Source organism: Lissotriton helveticus, chromosome 4_1, assembly GCF_964261635.1.
Source record: "Lissotriton helveticus chromosome 4_1, aLisHel1.1, whole genome shotgun sequence".
NCBI lineage: Eukaryota > Metazoa > Chordata > Amphibia > Caudata > Salamandridae > Lissotriton > Lissotriton helveticus.
In genome coordinates, this window is record NC_136063.1 from 385,019,078 (window position 1) to 385,043,423 (window position 24,346).

The window sequence follows — 24,346 nt, forward strand, 5'->3', positions numbered from 1 at the left end:
GGTGTCACGCTTGGTTTAACTGGGTATAGGCACATGAAAATACCATTTAGGGTGTCATTAAACCACGGGGAAGGTGCATGCCACAAAAAGAGGGGATCATTTACTAGTGCTGTCATCAGCACGCTTTAGGAATTACAATGAATCCTAAAGCACCTGATCGAGTAATGATGGTTGCCTGTTTGAGTGAGGATGAAGACACCTTCAAACAACTACCTGCGAACAACTACCTGATGTGCTTGGGTGCAAGCTGTGATTCGTCCACAATGTGGAGTATACAAATGTACTCAACAAAGGGTTCAGAAGTTCATAAGTTCCATACAGTTCTAGTCTTGATGCTATAATCACTCAAAGCTGAAACGGAGTGATTAAAGAATGTGGCTAAGGTGACAATCATTGGAGTGGTTTGGGCATTTCATTCTAGCATGCAAGGATGTGGGTAAGAGCATTCATATGTGTGTGGACCTTTGGGACCTTAATAGACAAATTTTGGTAGACCGGTATCCACTGCCCAGTATTTCAAAGGTGTTGTCTATTTTAGGATAAGTGCAGGTTTTCAGTATTCTATACTGGTTGCCTGCAAATCACTAGACTGCAATGAATGAAGAACCTAGGCCCGTGGAATCTTGTCACGCCATTGGATGCTTACAATTTTGTAAGCATAACCTTTGCATCGCTTCTTAATCAGCTTGTTTCCAACGTGTGATGAGAAGAGTCTTGGAAGGGTAGCGCATGTCTGTATCTTTTAGGGTGATATTTATCGTAAAGATAGATGCAAACATGTTATGTTATGTTAACATGCTTATTTATTATGAACAGCTACCCTCTTGGAGTTTCCCGGAGCTTTTAGCAACAGATAGTTTCTCCCGGCTCAGGTGATTCAAAATGGCCACGTCTTTAGTTGTCCACCAAAACAGATCTCAGGTGTTCTAGCAGAGCATTTCAAAGCTTAGGGCCGAAGAACGTAAAACAGCTATCTCCCATGCATGTAAGTTTAATCTTAGGGATGGTGCACAGGGAGAGGTTGCTGGAACGTAAATAGCATTTGGGCCGATTCGGTTTTATCAGACCATTAATATGGTGTGGGGCAATCCCTGCCTTGCTTTGAAGATGTAACACAAAGGCTTAAATTGGACTTGTGTTTCAACCCCTCGCCAGTGAAGCTAGCGGCAGAGAGATCTAAGGGAACATGACTAGTCCCTTATGGAAGTGCTGGCCAGACTGCAGGAGAGTGGTCTGACTGTAAAAAGAGAGAAGCACCAGTTTAAGATGGACATTGTAACATACTTGGGGCATACCATTTGGGGGAGTGAACAAGTCCCAAAACTGATCTGGTGGAGTTGATGATGAGAGTCCAGGTGGCCTGTAGATAAAGAGCAACTGTGATCATTTTAGGGATAGCAAAATACTAAGCTAAGTTTATCAAAATGTTGCTTCCTTGGTTTACCCCATGAGATTTGGAATTAAGAAGCAAAAAAGACTGGCTGGTTGAGTGAATGCTCTGGCATTTGGAGGATGGAGCATACTGCGAGCTCAGATGTAATTGAATTATTATATGATTGAGCAAGAAGCTCTGGAGTTCATGTGGGCAATACAGCACTTGAAATGGTATCTGTAGGGTTTGAGGTTCATTGCCAAGAGTGACCACAAGCCATCCGTACATGTATTTTATTGTAAAGGTAACCAGCATGGTACATCGAGGATTAGAAGGTGGATGGAGGGCAGAAGGGAGTTCAGGTTTGAGGTGCAGAATTTGTCTGGTTCTAATCATTGTGCAGCCGATTGCTTGTCTAGGCTACTGCTGAAAAATAATGTGAGTGAAAAGCAGTTGTTGCCTGTGCTACAGATGCGTTCAGTTGCTTCAATGAATGAAGAGGAGGACGTGGTCATGACAATTTTTTTTATTTATGATAGGGCCAATAGGTATGTTGGTGAATGGTTGGCCTAAAGCTAGGAAAATATATATTCAGGAAAGGCAGTATGGAATTGTAAATGATGGGTTTAATTTGGTGTAAAGTGTGTTGTGAAGACGTGAGAAGAGGACCCAACCTGAAGGGATAAGAGACAAATTGCCTACTATGGCCGTTTAGGCAGGAATGTGACTAAAGCAAGACTGAGAAATACTGGCAGCCTAGCATGGACAGAATGGTGTGCATACTGATAAGAAGAGAAGGCGTGCACCCTCGACAGCGGTGTTAACCCTGGAGGAATTCTGGACTGGATACTGTAGAGCCTTTTGATTTTTTACAACAGCCGAATGGTGTTGCTGGGGTTTACGTTTACTTTGGAACCAAGTGGGTTGCAACAAAGAGTTTGATTTCTGTGACCACCTGCATGTCTGTAGAATTTCCAACAGAAGGATTTAGCTTGGAAAGAGTTCCCAAAACCTTTGTAACAGACAATGGAGTGCAGGTTATCTTGGATGAAATGTGAGAATTGTTTTTTAAGGGTTTGTCCATTTCTTATCAGCGTATGGCACTACATTTACTACAAGCTAATGGTATGCTGTAGGCAGGCGGGCAACTAGAGCCAAATTTCGGGGGGGGGGGGGGGGCTGGAAAATATTTCAGGGGGGGGGGGGGGTAATTCTTCCAACCACGGACAGAGTAGCTGTAAGAAGGGGTGAACACACAACAAAACCCTAATTTACAAGTAAACGGTCTTTTAAAGACCTGTTAAGTACTCGGGTGCGGCTGCAATTAAACAGTCGCCAGCCCGTGAAGCTGTCTCCGCCGGGCTGACACACAAGACGGGGGGGGGGGGCTGAAGCCCCGTGGGCCCAATGGGTGTTGCGCGCCTGGCTGTAGTGTAGGTTATAAACAAGATTGTGAAGGGCTGTGTGCAAAAAACCTTGCAGTTGAGAACTCCTCTGGTGGTTGTTTTGAGAGAGAAACCTTATGGGATCACAGGACAACAAAACAGAGTTTCACTGGGATATCGCCTTATGAATCAATGGGAGGGAAGATGGCCTTGTCTAAGTTGAATTCTGGGTACTTGTTCCTGGGGAAGAAGCTAGAGTGTGCGGAGGATGTTAGACTGAGTGCAAGAATGGATAGGCATCAACAGCAGTACAAGCCCTGTATTATAGCTTTAATAGAGTGAAAAGGTGTGTTTGGGCAATGAGTGGTTAAGTTTTGGTAAAACATGAATGTAAAAAAAAAACGGAATTGGGAAGAACGATACCTGGGTTTTTGTAATATCACAATCACAAAAAAAGTGTGTTGGTGTTTAAGTGTGTGAGATCCACAGAAATTAGTCTTTACATTTACATTTGGGAATTTTGAAAGCTAATTACCAAACATGTTCGGAGCAATATAATCCAGGTTGGGTAAGAGATGTTGCTCAACTTTGCTGGAGTAAAGTTTCTGTTTTGCAAGTAGGTGGTTTTACCATAATCTGGTTCACAAATTAATCAAAGAGCTCACCACCTCTTTCATGCTTTCAACTGAGTATAGTACATATGATCTGGAGTGACCAATGAATTGTTTATGAAACCTTTATGTCATTTGAAATATGGCTGCACCTTTGAAGTACTAGGCATGGCAGCGGTGGTAAGTAAAGTATAGCTGTTTGTGGGATCCTATGTTTCAACAAATCCTATTGCATGTCCTTTAACCAATGCAGCTCAACCTCTTCACCCAGCGACACCTTAATTTGTTTTTGTATAGGTGTAGGGTTGTACTGACAGGGCTTCTTTCGTAATGTTCCATGTTTGAAGTTTGTGGAAGTCCCTCAAAAATACAGGTTTCTCTAGTCACATTAACCAGTTGCTCCCCTTAACTAATAGTTCCATTTGGACATACCTAGTTTGTTTTCAGTAAGGATAGAGGTAACAATTCTTCTCTGTATAGGTTATCCTTGTAATAGCTCTTTAGTTTCTAGATGTTCAATGGCAGACATGGTTGATTTTTCAAAGGCCACAAGTGAAAAGTTGAGGTCTAATCAATCATTAAAGTGGTGTAAATGTGGATTTCTCACTTAAACCCACGGTGTCCTCTTGTTGAGTGTTGACTATATATCGTATCTCCTGTATTTGCCCCCATTGGCTTTGTGACCTCATTGTACTGCTTCTTGTATTTCCTGTATTTGCCTCTGCCTTGCCCCCTGCCTTTGCCTGTGCTTGTTCCCACTCCGTGCACGCTCCCCGCCGCTGCATCCCCTGCACCCCCGCCCAACCCGCCCCCATTGGCCCTCTTGCCCCACCCAGCTGCTCCTCCCACCCATCTCCCCAAAGGCAAGCCCGTCTGCGCCTGTCCTCGCCAGGACCGCGCCCAGCGCCAGAACCCCTGGACCCCAAAGACACCCCAGCACCCGACTGCACTACGACGCCAGCACCCTCCACGCACTCAACCCCGGACGAGAACACGCCTGCTAACGGGCCACACCGAAGCGCACCTATGGACCCTTCTCCTGCTGGAACTGCAGCCTCACCAGCGTCCAGCCCACCAAACCATCAAGAAAAGATCCCAACCACCTCCAGTGCATCCTCCTCAACACCCGCTCCGCTCGCAAACACGCCATCGAACTCTAGGACCTCCTCAACTCCACCGCCTCCGACGTCGCCTTCCTGACGGAGACCTGGCTGAACACCACCTCAGCACCAGATATCGCCATCCCAGAAGGCTACAAGATCTCCAGCATAGACCGCACCAACGGAGTGGGAATCGCCATCATCCACAGGAACACCATCATAGTCTCGACCAACACCGACGACACCCTCAACACCGCCAAGCACATGCACTTCCAGATACACACCGACCCTAACACCACCCTCAGAGGAACCCTCGTCTACAGACCACCCGGACCCAGACCACAGTGCCGCGATTCCATCGCCGACCGCATCAGCACTCACGCCCTCGCCTCTACGGACTACATCCTCCTCGGGGACCTGAACTTCCACCTCGAGGAAAACAACGACGCCAACACCACCGCCTTAATCGACAACCTCGCCAACCTCTGACTCAGACAGATCGTAACACCCACCCACGCCGCTGGACACACGCTTGACCACATCTTCAACGCAAGTCCCCACGTCTCCTTCAACCACACCACCGAACCTCACTGGACCGACCACAGATGCGTCCACTTCACCTTCAGGAAACCCACCAGGCACCACCGCACCCAACAGATGCCACGCCGCTGCTGGGGCAAGGTCACTGAAGACCAACTGACCAACACCCTCGCCCGGAGACCACCCCCTGACCCCACCGACCCGGACAACCTCAAACAGTGGATCAACGACAGCGCCGACACCCTCGCTCCGCTCAGGCCCCTCACCGCCAACCACTCCAGCAAGAAAGCTTCCTGGTTCACCAAAGACCTCCAAGCGCACCTGCCAAAAACTTGAAAAGAACTGGCTCAGCGAACTAACACCAAACAGCTACATGGCCCACAAGAACGCCACCCGCAGACACCACCAGCTCATCAGGACCGCCAAGAGGACCGCTTTCAAGGACCTCCTAGACAACAACGCACACAACAGCAAAGAGCTCTTCAACATCGTGAAGGAACTCTCCAACACCAGCTCCAACACCAACGACATTCCCCCCTCAGGACCCGTGCGACTCGCTGGCCAACTTCTTCCACCGCAAGATCGCCGACATCCACAACAGCTTCAACGCCACGACCCCCACATCCACCGCCGAGCCTACCACCAGCCCTGCGACCACCCTGCGCACCAGCCACCTGACCACCTGGTCCAACATCAGCAACTAAGACACCATTAAGACCATGAACTCCATCTACTCCGGATCCCCGTCTGACCCATGCCCACACCACATCTTCAACAAAGCCAGCACAGCATTGCTCCCAGTCTCCAGAAAACGATAAACATCTCCTTCGAGACAGCAACCTTCCCAGAAAGCTGGAAGCACGTCTAGATCAACGCCTTACTGAAGAAACCCAAGGCAGACCCCAAGGAACTCAAGAATTTCCGGCCCATCTCCCTGCTCCCTTTCCCTGCGAAAGTCATGAAGAATGTCAACAAACAACTGACCCTATACCTCGAAGACAACAACATCCTGGACCCATCCCAGTCCGGCTTCCGCAGCAACCACAGCACCAAAACCGCCCTCATCAGGACCCTAATGGACAAAGGAGAAACAGCCGCTCTCATCCTCCTGGACCTCTCAGCCGCCTTCGACACAGTCTGCCACCACACCTTAACAGCGCGCCTCCACGACGCCGGAATCCAAGAGGACGCCCTGACGTGGACCACGTCCGCCTCTCACCCTTCAGCTCCAAGACCACCGAGATAACCTGCGGGGTTCCGCAAGGATCCTCTCTCAGCCCAACGCTGTTCAATATCTACATGGCTCCACTTGCCCATGTCGCCCGCCAGCACAGCCTCAACATCATCTCCTAGGCCGACGACACCCAGCTGATTATCTCCCTCACTGAAGACCCTCTCACCGCCAAAGCCAACCTCCGCAGGGGAATGAAGGCAGTCTCCAAATGGATGAAGGACAGCAGGCTGAAGCTGAATTCGGACAAGACGGAGGTCCTCATCCTCGGCTCCACCCCCTCAACCTGGGACGACTACTGTGGCCTACCTCGCTGGGTACAGCCCCAGCACCCACCAACCACGCACGCAACCTGGGGGTCATCCCAGACTCCTCCCTCTCCATGACCAAGCAGGTCAACGCCGTCTCCACATCCTGCTTCAACACCCTCCGAATGCTCCGCAGGATCTTCAAGTGGATCCCCTCCGAAACTAGAAAAACCGTCACCCAGGCCCTCGTCACCCGCAGACTGGACTACGGAAACGCCCTCTACGCAGGAACAACCACGTATCTGAGACGGCTGCAACGCATCCGGAACGCCTCGGCAAGACTGGTCCTTGACATTCCCCGACGCAGCCACATCACCCCCCCACCTGAGAGACCTACATTGGCTCCCCATCAACAAGAGGATTACCTTCAAACTCCTCATCAACGCACACAAAGCCCTACACAACGCCGGACCAGCATACCGCAACGGACGACTCAGCTTCTACATCCCCACCCGCACCCTTCGCTCAGCCAGTCTCGCCCTCACCACGGTCCACGCATCTGGAAAACGACCGCTGGCGGCAGATCTTTCTCCCACCTCGCCGCTAAGACCTGGAACACCCTCCCCACCAACCTTCGGCAAAACCAAGACCTGCTGGCCTTCAGAAGACTTCTCAAGACCTGGCTCTTCGATCAGTAGCGGCGTCCCCCCCTCCCCCAGCGCCTTGAGACCCTCAAGTTTTACAAATTCCCTGATTGATTGATTAACTGATTGATAAAGGCAATATGTCAAGTCTTGATGAGGATCATCCAAATGAAGTCTTTTCTTACCGCAGGCAGAAGAGGCCATTAAAAGATTATTTTCTTTATCCAACATGAAGAAGCCAGAACTAAAGTCAAGAAATGCAGACAAACTGGTATTAAGGATAATTCTGTATATCAGTGAGGTAATTCCTTGGAATAGTTCGGAGCGGGCATAAATGAGCAGTCGAAAATCGGAGGATTGAAAATTCTCACAGGAGTGTTCTAGAGGGCAGGGCATTCTGATTGGTTCAAACATAAGTTAAGTGTCTTTCTTTTTTTGAAATGACTGGGAAATGTTACAAAACTGAAGGGCCTTACTACTCTATGCTTAATATTGCATTGCAATTATAATGTGCCCTGGGACTCCCAATTCAACGACGAGGAATGATTCAAGTATGTTAATCTATGAAAGTTCCAATATTGGAGTAACCCCAGAATTGCACTGGGGCACCTGAATCCGTTTCGCAGTCATTATTCAACAGACAGACAAGGCTTAACTAAAGGGGTGTGAATAGTATGCGACTTAGGCCGGCATTACAGACTTCAGTCTTCTAAAGATAATTGCCCTTCCTTTTCCGTCACTATACAAGTAATATGAATAAAAAGATTGAGTTGAGAGAGAGCACGGATTGCCCGCAAGTTGTAGTGCAAGTCAAATTACAGCAAAACGAATAATATCCAATAAAGGAACTGAAGAACAATTTACTTACCTATTCCCTAGGTGCCAGACCTGATCCGGTAACTCTAAAGTGGTACCTCCCTCCGTATGCTGGTAGGTGGAGCAGCGTGGATCCACACGGACATCATTCCACTCCAAAAGTGATGTGTGGATCCTATCTAGGCACCACTCCTATTTGCGGTCATTTGTTGCTTTGGAGGCTGTTCGCTCACCCAAATGCAGAATCTTAATAGCAAATAGATTGCGACTAGTGTGCAGATTCCAACAGATTTCAGAACGTCAGAAACATCACAGTGCAGGTACAGAACATTTCCTGGTATACTATAAGGAAACACAATTTGCTTTGGCAATGCAGAGCTTCAAATTGGCCAACGGTACTATTATTTTGAGTTCTGGATGAACACAGATTAGGCTACAGACAGTACACCTTTTTTTCCGCAAAATTCGATGATCCAAAACAGAAGTACAACTTGGGATCTTTTTAATGGAGAGAGTCCAATCACAGAATGGCGAGGATGGGAAGGTCGATGAGGAATCTACGGCTAGCCAGACTCGCTACCAGCAAGAGCATTATCAAATGCAATAAACTTGTTCTTTTGATTTCTGGCCACAGACGTCTTACTTTTTGAAAAGCTACCATCGAAATACCTAATCGGAAGTAGGTCTGTAAATGCAATCCAACCAGAAACTCCTGCGGGAATGAGCTAGCAAAATGCCCCTCTCAGTGAAACAGACAATAGTGGCTAACAAGTGAGCAGGACAAGGACTACGGGTGCCAATGCAGTGGTAGCAGCTTTGGCATAATGAGCACAGAGTCCTTCCAGATACGGCTTTTTCACTAATGAGAAGAAAATGTCAATGAAAAGCACGATCCAGCAGAAGATAGTTTCCTGCATAGCCTTGCCTTTATTCGGTTCAGAGAACCCTACAAAGAGCTAGTCATCCACCCGGTGTTCTTTGGCACTATCAATAGCTTAAAGATCTCTCGGGTCCAGAAGGTGGACTTCTCCTCCTCCTCCTTAGAGAGGTGGGACGGAGCATAGCACACCAGCAAGGTGATGTTCTGACCAACGTGGAACGACTTCACAACTTTTAGCAACAAGGATGCCCATGTCTGCAAAACCAGCTTATATAGGGACAAAGGGGATGTATATTGGGTTAACACAAAGACCATGAAACTCACACATGTTGCACTGATTTTAGGGCCACAAGGCACCGTCTTGAGGATGAAGCCGCAAGGGACGGCTGTGAAGCGGCTCAAATGGATTGTGCATCTGATATTTGAGGAACAAGTTATGATCCCACGGTGGCATGACAAAAAGAGAGAAGAATAAATGTTGCGAACCTTTCAGAAAGTGCGTAACAAATGGAGACTTAAACAATGAGGGCAGATTTGGCAAAAACATTTTTTTTTTAATAAGGTACCCTTTATTGATGTGACGAAGGTTACTGAACATACTAATGTGTCTCTAATTTTTGAACTTCTGAAAAATAAAGATTTAATAAAAATAAAAAAAAGGTACCCTTTAACTGTGCCTGCCAGGGCAAGGCCAAAAAAAAACAATTAAACATCAGATAACTTTGCCTGGGGGAGTCTATCTGCTGAGCACCACACCAAGCCACAAATTTGTCCAAACAACAGGTGTATAAAGTTTTTGTTGAGGCTGCCAAAATGACAACCACCACCTCTGGAGGAAGGTCAGAAGTGGTCAGTTGTCTAGCTCAATCTCCTTGCACGAAGGTGGAGAGTGTGGAGGCCTGGGTGTAGAACTCTGCCCTGTTGTTGCAACAGAGGTCCTCCTAGAGGAGAACCCTGATCGGGCAGATGCACAAGCCCAGGAGTTCTGGAAACTATGCACTCTGTGTCCAATTTGAGGACACTAAGATGACTTGGGTCCGGTCAGGTCTGATCTACTTGAGAACATAGGGCAGGAGTGGTATTGGCGGAAAGGCATACAGGAGTCCGGAGTTCCACTCAAAGCAGAACGAGTTTATAAGCAAGAGGTGCCTTGGGAGACCCGACATGCAGAAGTGCCAACATTGCGTGTTCTCGGCAGTGGCGAATAGATCGAGCCAAGGTACTCCCCTTTCTCAGAAGGAACCCTGTCCCACATCCGGGTGTTACTGTCACTCGCGACCCGCTAGATGTCAACGTCTGAGCTCTTCTGCGCTGGCATTTAATGATCCTACCAGGTGGTTCACTATCAAGAACATTCTCTGGTGCCTAGCCATTTCCTATGGCTTAGGGCATCCTGGCACAGGGCCCAGGACCCCACAGCACCCTGCCTGGTGCAATACCAAATGGCGGCAGTGTTGTTCATAAGCACCTGCACCAGACTCTTTGAGGGATGGTTGGAAGGCTTTCAACGCCAGAAGGATCACCCTCATCTCACTAAGGATGTCCCAAATGTCTTAAAATGTTCTTGAAAGTCTGGGGTCGTCTTATACGCCGGGTGCCAAATCAAAAAACGCTCCACCTCAGTGCCGACTTTGACATTGGAGCTGAAATCATTCACCCTCAGCAAACATCAGAGCCTGCGCTTCAACAGGAGTTACCGTACCGTAGATTCTAACATCCTAATCAACTAAGTCTGTGGTTTATGCATCCTATTCCTTAATTCAGTTATAGCCTGCTTTTCTAATTGATTAATTTATTTCCCAGTGAAGCAGCAGGGGCAAGCTGTATCCTTGCTTTATTAGCCAACGTCACAACGTATACACCACCTCCACTTTGACTGTTCCATTCTACAGAATATATGGTACCAGGTAAACTATAGACACCAAGATGGGGCACCAACAGGACTATGCCCATATTCAAAATATATAGGTACAGGACAGTTCTTTACACTTCATGTCACGGAGGAGGGCTAGAATCACTAATAAGCCCAAAATAAATTCTCAAAATGGCTATGCAGATTGGTTGAAGATGTGGTGACTGCGTTGGAAGAGCGGTAGTCTTATACGGCGAGTATAGCACAAACCCTATATTTTAACAGGAAAAGTAGTGGGGTCGTCTTATACGCCCAGTCGTCTTATACGCCGGAAAATACGGTACTTGAATGCCAGGTCGGTACCAAAACACTCCCTCAACATTTGGGACATCCTTAGTGAGATGAGCTCTGACCTTCTTTTAAAAAAACACAGTTGATGGACAGAATGTAGAACAATGTCATACATTCACCCCAGTACAAGGATCTGTGCCTAAATCCATTGTTTTTTTGCACTCCACACCACCCTGGGTTAGACACTGGCTATATGCAAATCAGCTCTGACCCTGTGCCTCATGGGAACAGTTCAGTCCGAACTACCAAGCCATGTCTTTCCCAGACCGGAATCAAGCATCCAAGGACCAGTTTCTGGCTATCAGCCTTCATTCAGCCTGGATAGCTTGACTCCAGTGGTGTGGAGAGCCTGGGACTCACGTCTGAGCATACCTAGCCCACTCGGGGTGAAAATTGCAAAAAACACAGTTGATGGACAGAATGTAGAACAATGTCATACATTCACCCCAGTACAAGGATCTGGGCCTAAATCCATCGTTTTTTTGCACTCCACACCACCCTGGGTCAGACACTGGCTATATGCAAATCAGCTCTGACCCTGTGCCTCATGGGAACAGTCCAGTCCGAACTACCAAGCCATGTCTTTCCAAGACCGGAATCAAGCATCCAAGGACCGGTTTCTGGCTTTCAGCCTTCATTCAGCCTGGGGGGAAAAAAACGATGGATTTAGGCCCAGATCCTTGTACTAGGGTGAATGTATGACATTGTTCTACATTCTGTCCATCAACTGTGTTTTTTGCAATTTTCACCCCGAGTGTGCTGGGGATGCTCAGACGTGAGTCCCAGGCTCTCCACACCACTGGAGTCAAGCTATCCAGGCTGAATGAAGGCTGATAGCCAGAAACCGGTCCTTGGATGCTTGATTCCGGTCTGGGAAAGACATGGCTTGGTAGTTCGGACTGGACTGTTTCCATGAGGCACAGGGTCAGAGCTGATTTGCATATAGCCAGTGTCTAACCCAGGGTGGTGTGGAGTGCAAAAAAACGATGGATTTAGGCCCAGATCCTTGTACTGGGGTGAATGTATGACATTGTTCTACATTCTGTCCATCAACTGTGTTTTTTGCAATTTTCACCCCGAGTGTTCTGGGGATGCTCAGACGTGAGTCCCAGGCTCTCCACACCACTGGAGTCAAGCTATCCAGGCTGATGAAGGCTGATAGTCAGAAACCTGTCCTTGGATGCTTGATTCCGGTCTGGGAAAGACATGGCTTGGTAGTTCGGACTGGACTGTTCCCATGAGGCACAGGGTCAGAGCTGATCTGCATATAGCCAGTGTCTAACCCAGGGTGGTGTGGAGTGCAAAAAAGATGGATTTAGGCCCAGATCCTTGTACTGGGGTGAATGTATGACATTGTTCTACATTCTGTCCATCAACTGTGTTTTTTGCAACTGACCTTCTTTTCATCACCGAAACCTGGCTGGACGGAAACAACTCCCCTGACATTGCAAATGCCCTACCGGCCAACTACAAAATAATAAAACAAGACAAACACGGTCATAAGGGAGGGGTGGTGGCTATCATGTTTAAAGACTACCTTACCTGCCTGCATGTCCAAGTGGCACAATAGGGTGAGCACGAAACGCTGTCATTCCAGCTATCCAGAGATTTTCTCACGATACTTGCCGCGCAGTGATTTACAATGCTCCCTGACACCAAGTCGAACTCAGTACCAGGTTACTTACCCAACTTTTTCCGGTATGTCTAAAACACAAGAACTATATAGTAATAGGGGATTTTAATGTCCACTTTGAAAAGGCAAACAGTCATGCTGCAACAAAATTGGAGAGCGATATGCAGATCCTCCAACTTAAGCAATGGATCAAGGGGCCCACTCATACAGCAGGGCACACACTTGACTTGCTATTCTCCAACATCGGATCCACATTCATCCAGGAGATAAAACCACTACCATGGACAGACCATTCACTCATATCTTTCTCATTGAGTCTGCCGGTCAAACCAACAAAACCCTGTAAGCCCCCGCAGGTAGCCAACAGAGCCTGGAGGCTAGTTACCCAAAAATCTTTTCAGTCTCACTTTACCCCTGACGTACCCAAAAATCTTTTCAGTCTCACTTTACCCTGACAACACACAGACCCTGAGCGATCTACCAAAGTAAAACTGCACAACTGTCTCTCAGAGATGGCACAATGGATGTCTGAGCATTGTTTGAAACTAATTGCAGGGAAATCAGAAATCCTGTTCTTCGGAGGAGCCAACCTAATCTGGGATGCTCCATGGTGACCCCAAACCCTTGGAGAAGCCCCAGCTCCCAAGCAATGTGTGAGAAACCTAAGCACCCTTATCGATAACACCCTTCCCATGAAGGAACATGTGCGGGCCCTCTGCGGAAGAGACTTCGCAACCCTGAAACTGCTAGCCAGACTTCTCCCCTGGATCCCACTAGACTACAGAAGAACTGTTATACAGGCCCTGCTTATAAGTCAGCTCGACTATGGAAACGCCCTGTTTGTAGGCATGTCTGAGTTCTTTTTTACACAGCTGCAAGTGCTTCAAAACGCTGCAGCCAAATTAGTGTGCAATAATAGCAGACTGAGCTCAGCATCAATGTGCATGAAAGATCTTTACTGGCTACCCATGCGACAAAGAGCAGTATTTAAGCTACTCAGTCATGCACATGAAGTCAAAGTTCTGTAACAAAATGGCCCCAGAATACTACAGAGTAAAATCGAATTCTATGTCCCCACAAGGAGTCTACGGTCACTCCATCAAGCGCTGGCCAGAACAAAGCGTATCAAGAAAGTGAGGGCAGGATGGCGCTCTTTTTCATACCTGGCGGCTAAGAAATTGAATGAACTCCGCCTAGACTTACGCCTCACGACCAACCACCTAGCTTTCCGGAAAAAAATTAAAACTCATTTGTTCCCGAAGGACTAACTGCTACTATATTTTCCACCCCTCCAGCAGCCCTCCCACGACCTCTCGCTATTTAGTGCTTTGATATCCCTCGGGATCAATGATGCACTCTATAAATAAATAAACAAAACCAAAACATTGCCATAATGGATGTTATGAAGGGAAGAGTCTGAGAAGGAGTCAGATGAGTCTTTGGCAGGTTGATCGTAAACCCCAAAGATGACTGGTTCTCTGTAGTCTGGAAGTGGTTCAAGACTGCATGGGGGAAAGCCCACCATCAACAGCCAGTGCGCGAGGTAGGGGGAAGACTGGAACTACTGATCTCCAAGATGTGCTACCCCCACCTCATGTTATGGCTTGCCAGTCCAGTAACAATTGTTGGATCCTGCCTCCCACAGAGCAGCTGTGTTCCATTAAGGGCACACTAAAGGGGTTTGGCAGGTGGGAGTAACAGTGGACTGGGCAACCGGTTAAACTGGACCAGAGGGGCAGTGTTCATCATGGCATTGACCGCAAAACTGCTGGGTATCTTGTTGAGGTTGGATGGAATGACTGTACTAGGTGCCTCTGCCAAAGCCACAAAAGAAGCAATGGGACTGATGTGCTTGGCGAGGCATGGCAGATAAACCCAGAGAACGGGTCATGACCCTACTCTCTTTGAATTACTCTAGAGTGGAATTTACCTTGTCCCCAAAGGGCATGTTCATGACTTAGCATTGCCTAAAAAAACAGTGGACTGCTGCCAAGCATTGCGCCGAATGGCTACAATAGTACCAATAGACCACCCAATGGAATCGGTGGTGGCCAAACCACAACAAATGTTTAACTTGGCTTTGTCACAGCCTTCCTGTACAGCCTGGGCAAGTACAGATCAGAGATCTTCAGAAACACATGGGAGGACGGAGACACAAAATTCCAAAGGCCGTGGGCATAGTGCCCAAGAAGGCAGCTGGCATTCACCGATCTACGAGCCAAGCTGGTGGACGAGAAGACTCTTTCTAAACATTTCCACTCATTTTGATGCCTTACCAGGGGAATTGGAAATGTTCTTTGGGTTTGTCCTGCTTGTAGCCACCTGCACCACCAAGCTTTCAGGGGAGGGGTGCAAAGATAAAACATAGGGTTGCTCGGGCCTGGGGCCATGGCATCTGGTGAGAGGCTGGGGGCTACAGCAAGGTTTGGCTAACAAACCCGACAGGGTATCCTTAAGTACGTTGCTAAAAGGCACAAGGGGCTAGTATTCACTTGACTTGTGACACATGAGGGTGTGATCATATTCATTGGTACACACTATACAGATTTAGCAAAGAGAATTAGAAAAACAGATTTGTAAACGTTTTCCAAGGATAGCCATAGTAGGTCAAGGTAGTGTAGGTGGACAAAAAAAAAAGATCCGAAATATAATGTCATTTTTGTCAAGTTCCAATTGAAACAAAAGCACTGCAAGGAAAACAGAAAAATGTGCTTACATGCCTTAACGATAATAATATCCATGAAAGATTTTAAACATATCCACAAATTACGAAAAGAAAAAGTGCCATTTGGATGTATTGCATATAAATGTCTCTTGTGAATATCTTGAACATGTAGAATTGATGTGGCCCTCGTGTACACCTCGGGTTTTGACCATGCATCCTGGCAGTCATACGGCAGATAAACGGTATTCTGTTTTTGCATAAACTAATACAATTTAGTTTGAAAAATGACACAGGCCACTGATACACCTAAAGTTAAACAGTCAAACACAATGAAAAATATAAAACGGTATAAATGTTTAAAGTAAAGCACTTTAAAATGGATGGTGTTTTGGAGGAAACAAAAGACAATTTCATAAAGGATAATATACAATAATACGATTTGCAAGTATCATAACAGCGATTCAACTGGCAATGGGCTTCTAACAGGGCTTTTGGAACGTGGAACTGCAGCAACTTAAAATAAGCATACAGACATGCCAGATATGGCTCTGTTGCCGTGAGGGCAGTAATGATAACGTATCAGTTTTGTTTCCTGATCACTTACTCGCAATATCAAAGAAACCAGATTGCCCTCATGTTGGTTTCCCATGGTAACCAGGAAATGCGAAAACTTGACTGCAGCGAGCTTTGAGGGTCATTTCAAGAGCATCCCGCCGTTGGAGAAAGGCTCCATTTTCAGGCAGAGCTGGAAACTGAGCTCCAACCGGTCCCTTTCAGATCAATGGGAGCGATCCGACGAACGTTGGAAGGTCATCGATAAAGGAGCGAGCAAGCTTAATAGTACCCGGGGCTCGGTGCTTTGATAAACATTATATTTTAAAATAAATAACAGCTTAAGTCTCAAAGTGTGAACAATGAACCGAAATCACGGACATAAAGGATCTAAAAAAGCTGCAATTTCGACAAGGAAACAATGCATTCACAAACTACCAGAAAAAAAACGTAGAAACCCAATCACAAACAGGCATTGCAATCCCCCTTCACTGAGCAGGCTTTCCGAGTTAAAGAGACAGTAGGACAGCGGTTTTACTGGTACAAGATACATACCACCGCTGCTCCCCGTAACTGAGAAAAACAAGTCAAATCAGTACAGCAGAGTGAGCGAAAAACTACTTACTGTATATTCAATGGTGCCTTTCGGTCTTTGAAAAGACATCCGACGCCCATCTTTCTTATCAGGAGCCCTTTTCTGGCCAGTATCTAGAATAAATAGAGGCAAGGTGCGTGTTAAATTCATTTTTCTCCTCTCGGGATCGTCACAGGCTGCTGACTACAGCCTTGTGGGCAGACATCTAATTCATTGGCTACACAGCAGCGTGTTCGCTGTGACTCGTCTCTGTGCAGCACGTATTCAACATTCAGCTGACTGAAAGGGATCTTGCTTCCTTTGAACGCTTTAAGGATTCTTTTAGCAAAATAAAGACTGACAAATGAGAATCAATTAACTTAAAGAAGTATCTGTGGCACCATCATATAGACTACATTGTGAATTGTCATGATGGGGAAGGTAACCTTGCATTCGGAGACAATATTGAAATAGTCTGTACGATTTTATTGGCTCAGCATTACTGTCATATTAATTAAGACGGGAAATAGATCTTCAAATCAATCCAGCTACAAGAATGTTTCTACTTCCTGGTATGGACTTAGCCACAGGTCACAGAAATTCAGCTCTTTCACACATTTTTGTCACAGGGTCAAATTCCAAATATTCTATTTAATCTATATCATTTATGCAACTATTTAAAAAAAACTGCTGTGGAGACCGCCTGCATGGCAAAAACGAACATATTTATCAAACCTGTGTTAAAGGCATTTCTTTTAACTCAGTATTTTGTCATCAGAAGTCCCCATTTTCAGAACAAGGCTTTGGATCAGAAAAATCGCAGTGCAGGTAGAGAAAAACATTTCCTGGTATAAACGAACACACGCAATTTGCTTTGGTAATGCAGAGCCCCAAATTGGTCGACTGCACTATTTTGAGCTCTGGGTGGACACACGTTAGGCTACAGACAGCACACATTCCTTTTCCGGCAACATTAGAAAATCCAAAACTTAAGTACAACTTTCTGCTATCACACAGTGGTACAGAAATATCAACAAGAAACCAAGTTATTTTGTAAAGTAATGACAACAGTTTTGCATGCTTTACTTAACTGGATCTTGTCAATGAAAATATGCAATATATATATTTGCAACAAATTATTACGTGACTAAATAAAGCATAATTTAACCACACTCGGAATAAACAAATTAACAAGGATTCAACTGTATGTTAATTTAAATACAAATAAAATCCAAGCTTAGTGAATGTGTATATATAGAGTAGGGACATGAAGCTGATGGAAACGATACTCATGGCTGCAGGATTAATGTTGAGATTGAACTACAGACTTGAACACCCTTCATAAAGCTCATTTCTAAAGTAAAGAAGTATTAGCAATTAGAATATGCCTAAATGTAAAAGTATTACCTAGACAAAGGCAACACTGCTGAATTAAAAAAAAACAGCTACCAAATGTTTTGCGAACTTTCTGGTAGGTTGCTTTCAAATTAGTATGGGTAAGACAATGCTACTAGGGCAACAAAGTAAGTCAGGTCTACTGATCTATTCTTTGAATATTCACCTTCCTGGGTGCTGATGTTTTTATAATGTATTTACTGATTTTACGTCTGAAACAGAAGACCACAAATAAACAAAGAAGTTTGTCTTGACCCATAAACACAGTACAACCACCTCTGCTAGAGAGGATGGATGAACCTGGTGGGTAATCTCATAGGTTGGTTGGTCTATTCATCCTTACTTAACCGCCTTGTGCCCCCAGATAATAGATCTTTCAATGCAATACCTATTACATTGGACAATCATATTATAACCTTAATCATTCGCATAAATATCCCCAGGCTGACCACAGTTTGCTGCCCAATCTGCTGAAGGCCACTAATAACAATATAAAGGATCAATGAATGTTGTGAGTTATCAATGGTTATCAAATTGAAAGCTTCAGTGGAATCCCACCGGATTACATGAACATATCTAGCAACACAGTCCATGTTTTTTAGCAGAATCCACAGTGCCATAAGAAGCATTAGTTAGTAATGCACTTGCTGTTGTGACAGACCCTTTTCCAGGTTTTATGATTTCACTTTTTCTAATTTTTTATAGTCTCTTTTCACCTTATGACACAAAACAATTCTTCGCAGACTGGTCTCTGGTTTATCTAAGCTACCGCTATAATTGTCACTTCTTTTAGTATATTGCACCCTACCTCCAACTTGGGATCGTAGTTGCCAATACAATGTCAGGCCACAGGGGCGAATCCAACTATGAGACCACAGAAGAAAAAAAAGTGACAGCGAACAATATGGACTATTTCCCTGACTCCCTGTCGATCGGGACCTGTTAAAACAAAGGAGGATACAGGATATTCATCTAGATTCCATAATAGAACAAATATTGCAGGCATATGAATTACCAAAAAAAAAAAGCATACTGCTGATCTGCTCTTAAATCTTAAAGGTCGACTCTCCACCGAGATTATTATTCATAAAACAAACTAAAGAGACTAAATTTCCCAAAAGAATAATGCACACATCTATAGTCCAATTAGCATAGAGATGAAGATGTTAACTTAGTGTCTAGCTAGACGAATTTTCCTTTCAAAAGTGAATCTAGTGGGATGTTCGCATCAATTTATTTTAAATACGCCATCTAATATTACATTCAGTAAGACTGCCAAGCTATGTACAAAGCAAATCTTGAATATTTCTACATTTTTCAATAAAATTGAAAACACTTACATTTATAGTTACAGAACACTTGTTTCTCAAATAGAACGCAGTGAAAGCTTTACAAAACTACTTGCTCGAAACCTTTCAAACGTTTGAAAGTTAATGTTTATTTTGTACCATGCAAATATGAAAGTTTATTTTCCGAAACATAAATGCAGATACATTTATTAGGCAAAATGTACTGTCTGCATCTTGCATCCATCAAAGACAAATATGTTTATTGAATCACGGCTTTAGGAAGGAATCTCCCTAACTCCTTCCTTTTTAAATGTACTTCCCCTTTTTAAATCTCAAGGCCTTCATGACTTACCTATTTAATTGATAATCTTTCTGCAAATTGGGCCTATCATGATACCAGAGTTTCTTAAGATCCTAGGTGCGCCAAAGTGAACGAGTCGGGAGAGTACGCAATTATATATTTTGATCAAAAATTGTGAATGAAAGCTGTCCGATGTAATTTATATAAAGCATTGTCACAGGTTGTAAGAATATCTTCTGCTATCATTTGGTATCTTGCAAAGGTGGGATTTGATTAGTTCTAAACAGAATAGAAAAAGGAAAGAATGGTGATTGGTGACTTAATATTTATTTTGTAAGCGTTAACTGGAAGTGAATTGAGGCATGAATCGAACATTGTTCACATGCTCTAAAAAGGAGCAAACAGGAGGCAGTGATTTTACAGACCAAACAACGCACGGGCATTTCTTGAAAGTTCTTCTCTGAATGGCTGCCAGCAGTCAATGAGGATGGAAATGAAGATAGTTCCGCCACACGATACAGAAGATAGCTATACAAAGTAATGGTGGGTGAAGATGTATGGGGTGAACGTCCTTGCATTTCAGGGTGTCATTTTTCCATTGACAGGCTTCAAGAAGCAGCTAATCAATTTTTAGAAGAGCGCACAGTTTCCACTCCATTTTACAGTGCAAATTCCCATTTCTATGCTTTCAGTTTCATTAAGGTACATGGTAGTATGAACTCATATCAATTGTATAGAAGGTAAGAATAAAGGGGTACAGCAGTAGAAAGCAAGAGGAGACCATTCTCCAAGCATACAATTATAAACTCAAACGCATAACTCTGTAAACTTCCACCATCCCGCTAAGGACTACTGAAGATGCATGGACAGAGGAAGAGAAGATGCACTCTGAAAATTATGTTTTAAAGGAGGAATAACTTTTTGATAATTTGAACTCCTGTCAAATGCAGCACTGCAGGATAGTGACTACCTCTCCCAGTTCTGTCAGGCACTAAACCCCCGTCACCCTCGACTTTTAATATACACCTTACTGTTCCCTTCTGCAATTCTGGACAAAATATATTAGTTTAAATAATTCATTAATAGTACAACACACATGACGGCGGACTGTCAGTGCTGCACTTCGCTATTCTGTTTTTTTTTGTTGATTTTATATTTTATATGCAGATGTGCACGACAGTTCCTGCACCTTCCGCAGTTTGGTGTAACTGCAACGCAGAACAAAATTCTTGGTTCTTGGAACGGTGCACCAACAAAACTTGTTGTCCACAGTCAATAAAGATATGGGTACAGTCAAATAATCCTTTTAATCCTTTCTTTATTTTTTCAATTCAAATCCAACGCATAACATCCAGCCAATGCGTTTCGTTCAGTATATACTTGAACTCCATCAGAGATTTGTTCAATAATAAATTTTAGGGATGTTCAAGTTCTTCTAAAAATGCTGTCTATGCAACTGTTGATGATCCGGCTGGAGTCGTGACGTTTCACCGCCACGGCATACGTAACGGGCTATTTTACCCGTGGCCTCAATATGGGCCATTGTGTTCTTTGAATTCTTTTACCTTGGGATGTAATGGAATCATATTCTTTGAAAAATATACATGCCTCACCTTGCATATACAGCATTTTTAGAAGATCTTGAACATCCCCACAATTTATTATTGAACAAAGCCCTGATGAAGTTCAATCTCCTCGGAACTTATTGAAAAATATTTTTTTATTTTTCAAAAATCATTTTGTTGGTAAAGTGCATCATGTATCATAGTTCAACAGTTTTAAACATTACACCACAAGACCAAAGTAACATTTGACCAAACAAAAACACTTAATGACTTTGGGTCAATACACCAATGATACACAACATCAAAGACGACTCACTCGTGTGATAGTGTAATGTTAAAAACAGTTGAACTATGATACATGATACACGTGAAAAACAAAATGATTTTTGAAAAATAAAATGATATTTTTGAATAAGTTCAGAGGAGGTTAAGATTAATTTGATGTTGTCATCTTGATGATTTGTGTCTCAGAATAAGGACCAGTACAGGCAAGGTTTTTGTTGTATTTTTGATTAGAGGCTCAGCCTTGCTGATTAGAGCCAGACCCTGTGTTGTTAGACAGAAAATAAAATAGGAGCACGCTGGTCCAGTTGGATAATCGGTTTCAGGTTGCCAACATATGAGCGTGCAAAGCATCCCTAGAATCTGATCAACTGGACCACATGAGCCTAGAAGGAAAAGACAACTTAATAAGCTCAGCCAATCAAGGTAAGATCACAGGAACCAAGCACAAACACAAAAGCAATGCACAGATCGTCGAGGTACCCAGATGTAACTCCTGAGCACTGGATCAGCACCATTTCCTCAGTACCACAGGTAAGAGTGCTAAGGGCAAATTGAGACAGGAGACAAAGTGGAAAACAGGACATTTCAGAGTTATGGAGTTTTTTTATCCCCAAATAAAATCCTTTACATTTATTGATAGAGGACGGACAAGAAGACTGAGAGCATGGGGCCAAACTTGTTGTGCAGTCTTGGTAAAAACAAAGCTTTAAACAATCTAATCAGCTGTTCAGAAGAGCTCTTTAATTATGCATGCTGCCCCATTGGCCAGCCCTTGAAGACATAGCTTTTTGCAGTCCCCTGCAACTCTTATCCTTTGATCTAGTTTCTTCCTTCAGTATAGTTTCGCATGAGTGAGTTGCTTTTTTCAGCATAGCCAGGATGCTCCTTTGGGAGTGTTAGTGCACTTTATAAGATTTAAATTCAAAAGCCGTTTTGGTAGGGGGGGAGATAACCATCTCAGTTAAGCTTCAAACACAGTTGGTGCTTTGGGAGGCAAGACTACCACCATTTAAATGTGATAAATACAGTTTTCCTTTTTCACTTGTTTCGTCAACCATAGGCAATCCCGTATGCGCACAGCCGTGCCCCGGAGCGTCTAGCCCCAGCCAGGCTGCCCGGCACACGTGTGAGCATCAGGATGGTCGGAGGCCCTTCAGCCCTAAGGAACTTTTGGCGCTTGATAACACCAAGTGCAAGGGGGGGGAGAGCGGAGGGGGGAAAATCAGTGGGCTGTCCTTCACAGTTTTCATAGGACTTGTCCCACATGCCAATTTCATTTCCATACTAAGTTGTCAGCCTCTGATTCTGGAATTGAGAGGGAGAATAGGATTTGAGCTGCGCTTATTAACTCCCACTCTATGGTGAAACATGCTCCGGACATCTATGAGCTCCTCTCTGATGAATATCTAGATGTTCTATTTATAACTGAAACCTGGCTTAATGAACACCGCGCCAGTGTGATCGAGCTGGCCATTCTCGCGGGCTATAAAACTGTGAGAGCAGATCGTAAAATTGGGAAAGGGGGCGGGCTTGCAGTGGTGTTCAGGGACACTTGGGCATTCTCCAACAAGCCATCTGTGGGGCTAGTGGATGGGGAGGCCCTTGACTTCACCATTGCTATGTCCCCCCATTACACGCTGGGTGGCACTTTAGTTTACCGCCCCCTGGTCCTTCCAGAACATTTCTGAAAGCCCTGGATGATGTCATTGTTCCCCTTGCTCTTCGCTTCTCATGTTACCTCCTCTTGGGCGATTTCAACATCCATTTAGATTGCCCGGAGGCTCCTGATTCCAGAGAATTAATGGATTTGTTTGACCTGGCACAACTGACTCAGTGGATCAAGTCTCCCTCTCACAAGGGAGGACATACGCTCAATCTAGTGTTTTTCAATTTAGCCATGTCCGTTACTGACCCCCTTCAGGTCACTTGGTCTGATCATTATCTGATCCGGTTCTCCTGGACTATAGGGAAACCCCCTGGCCCGCCAGTCATGGCCCAAAGTAAGCCGGTTCGGAAGATTGATATTCCAGCCCTCTCTAAGGTCCTCTTACTCTCGCGCCCACCAGCAGCCTATGGTCTTGAAGGTGTGGTAGAGAGTTTTAATACCTGGATCATCCATGGGGCTGACTCTGCCTCAAAACTCCGGCCAAATAAACGACCGGGACTATTTCCACCTAAACCCTGGTACTCTGACTCTCTTAGAGTGCTCAAGCTGGGCTGTAAAAAACTTGAACGATGCTGGCGTCGGGAGTATTGCCCCCTGGCCAAATCTGCTCTTTGCAAAGCCCAGAGCAACTACTATGCAGCCATAAGGGAGGCGATGAGTAGTTTTTATGCGGAGTGGATTGCTACGGCCAACAACAATAGCAAGGAGATTTTCTCCATTGTTAGAAGCTTTTTGACTCCTTGTGCTGAACAATCAGCCCTTCCAGCCTCATTGCAATGGTGTGAGGAGCGGTCTTCTTTTTTTATTAAAAAAATACAGACTATTCAAGACAGCCTGAGGACGGGTACCCGGGAGTCAAGGGATCTTTTTCCTCTGCCCCCCTCAGTCCCCACCCCCTCAGCGCCTCGATTTATGAAGTTCATGCCCATAGTTGGGTCTGATTCATTGGCCATTCTCAAATCTCTCAAGTCGGGCTCTCCAACTGACCCTTGTCCAGCTGGAGTTCTGGCTGAGGTTGCCGAGGTTACCACGATTATTAATCTATCTCTACAGACTGCTACTGGACCCTCAACTTGGAAACAGGCTAAGCTTCTGACACTTTAAAAAAAAAACTCCTTGGATCCGCTTAAACTTGCCAGCTATCGTCCCATCTCTCTCCTCCCGGCACTGTCTAAGGTTTGCGAAAAGTTGGCTTTTCGTCAGCTTGAGGCTTATGTGGAAGCATCTGGTGTTCTTCACCCGGCACAATTCGGCTTTAGAGCGTCATATAGCACCAAGACTGCACTGGCGGAAATGGCTGAGGCGATTAGGGAATTTATGGACGCAGGCGGCAGAGCAGCTCTGGTGTTACTTGATCTCTCTGCCGCATTCGATACTGTGCCCCACCAATT

The 24,346-nt window shown here is 45.0% G+C and overlaps 1 protein-coding gene across 5 annotated transcripts in view; it reads right to left on the minus strand.

Moving 5' to 3' along the window:
- The window catches only part of OXR1 (oxidation resistance 1), a 1,544,927-nt gene that overhangs the window by 591,532 nt on the left and 929,049 nt on the right, over positions 1 to 24,346 (minus strand). For all 5 annotated transcript variants that reach the window (XM_078686888.1, XM_078686887.1, XM_078686886.1 and 2 more), the window contains one exon: positions 16,506 to 16,588. In XM_078686888.1, the coding sequence (XP_078543014.1) occupies positions 16,506 to 16,588 (83 nt within the window). The remainder of the gene's footprint in view (positions 1 to 16,505; positions 16,589 to 24,346) is intronic.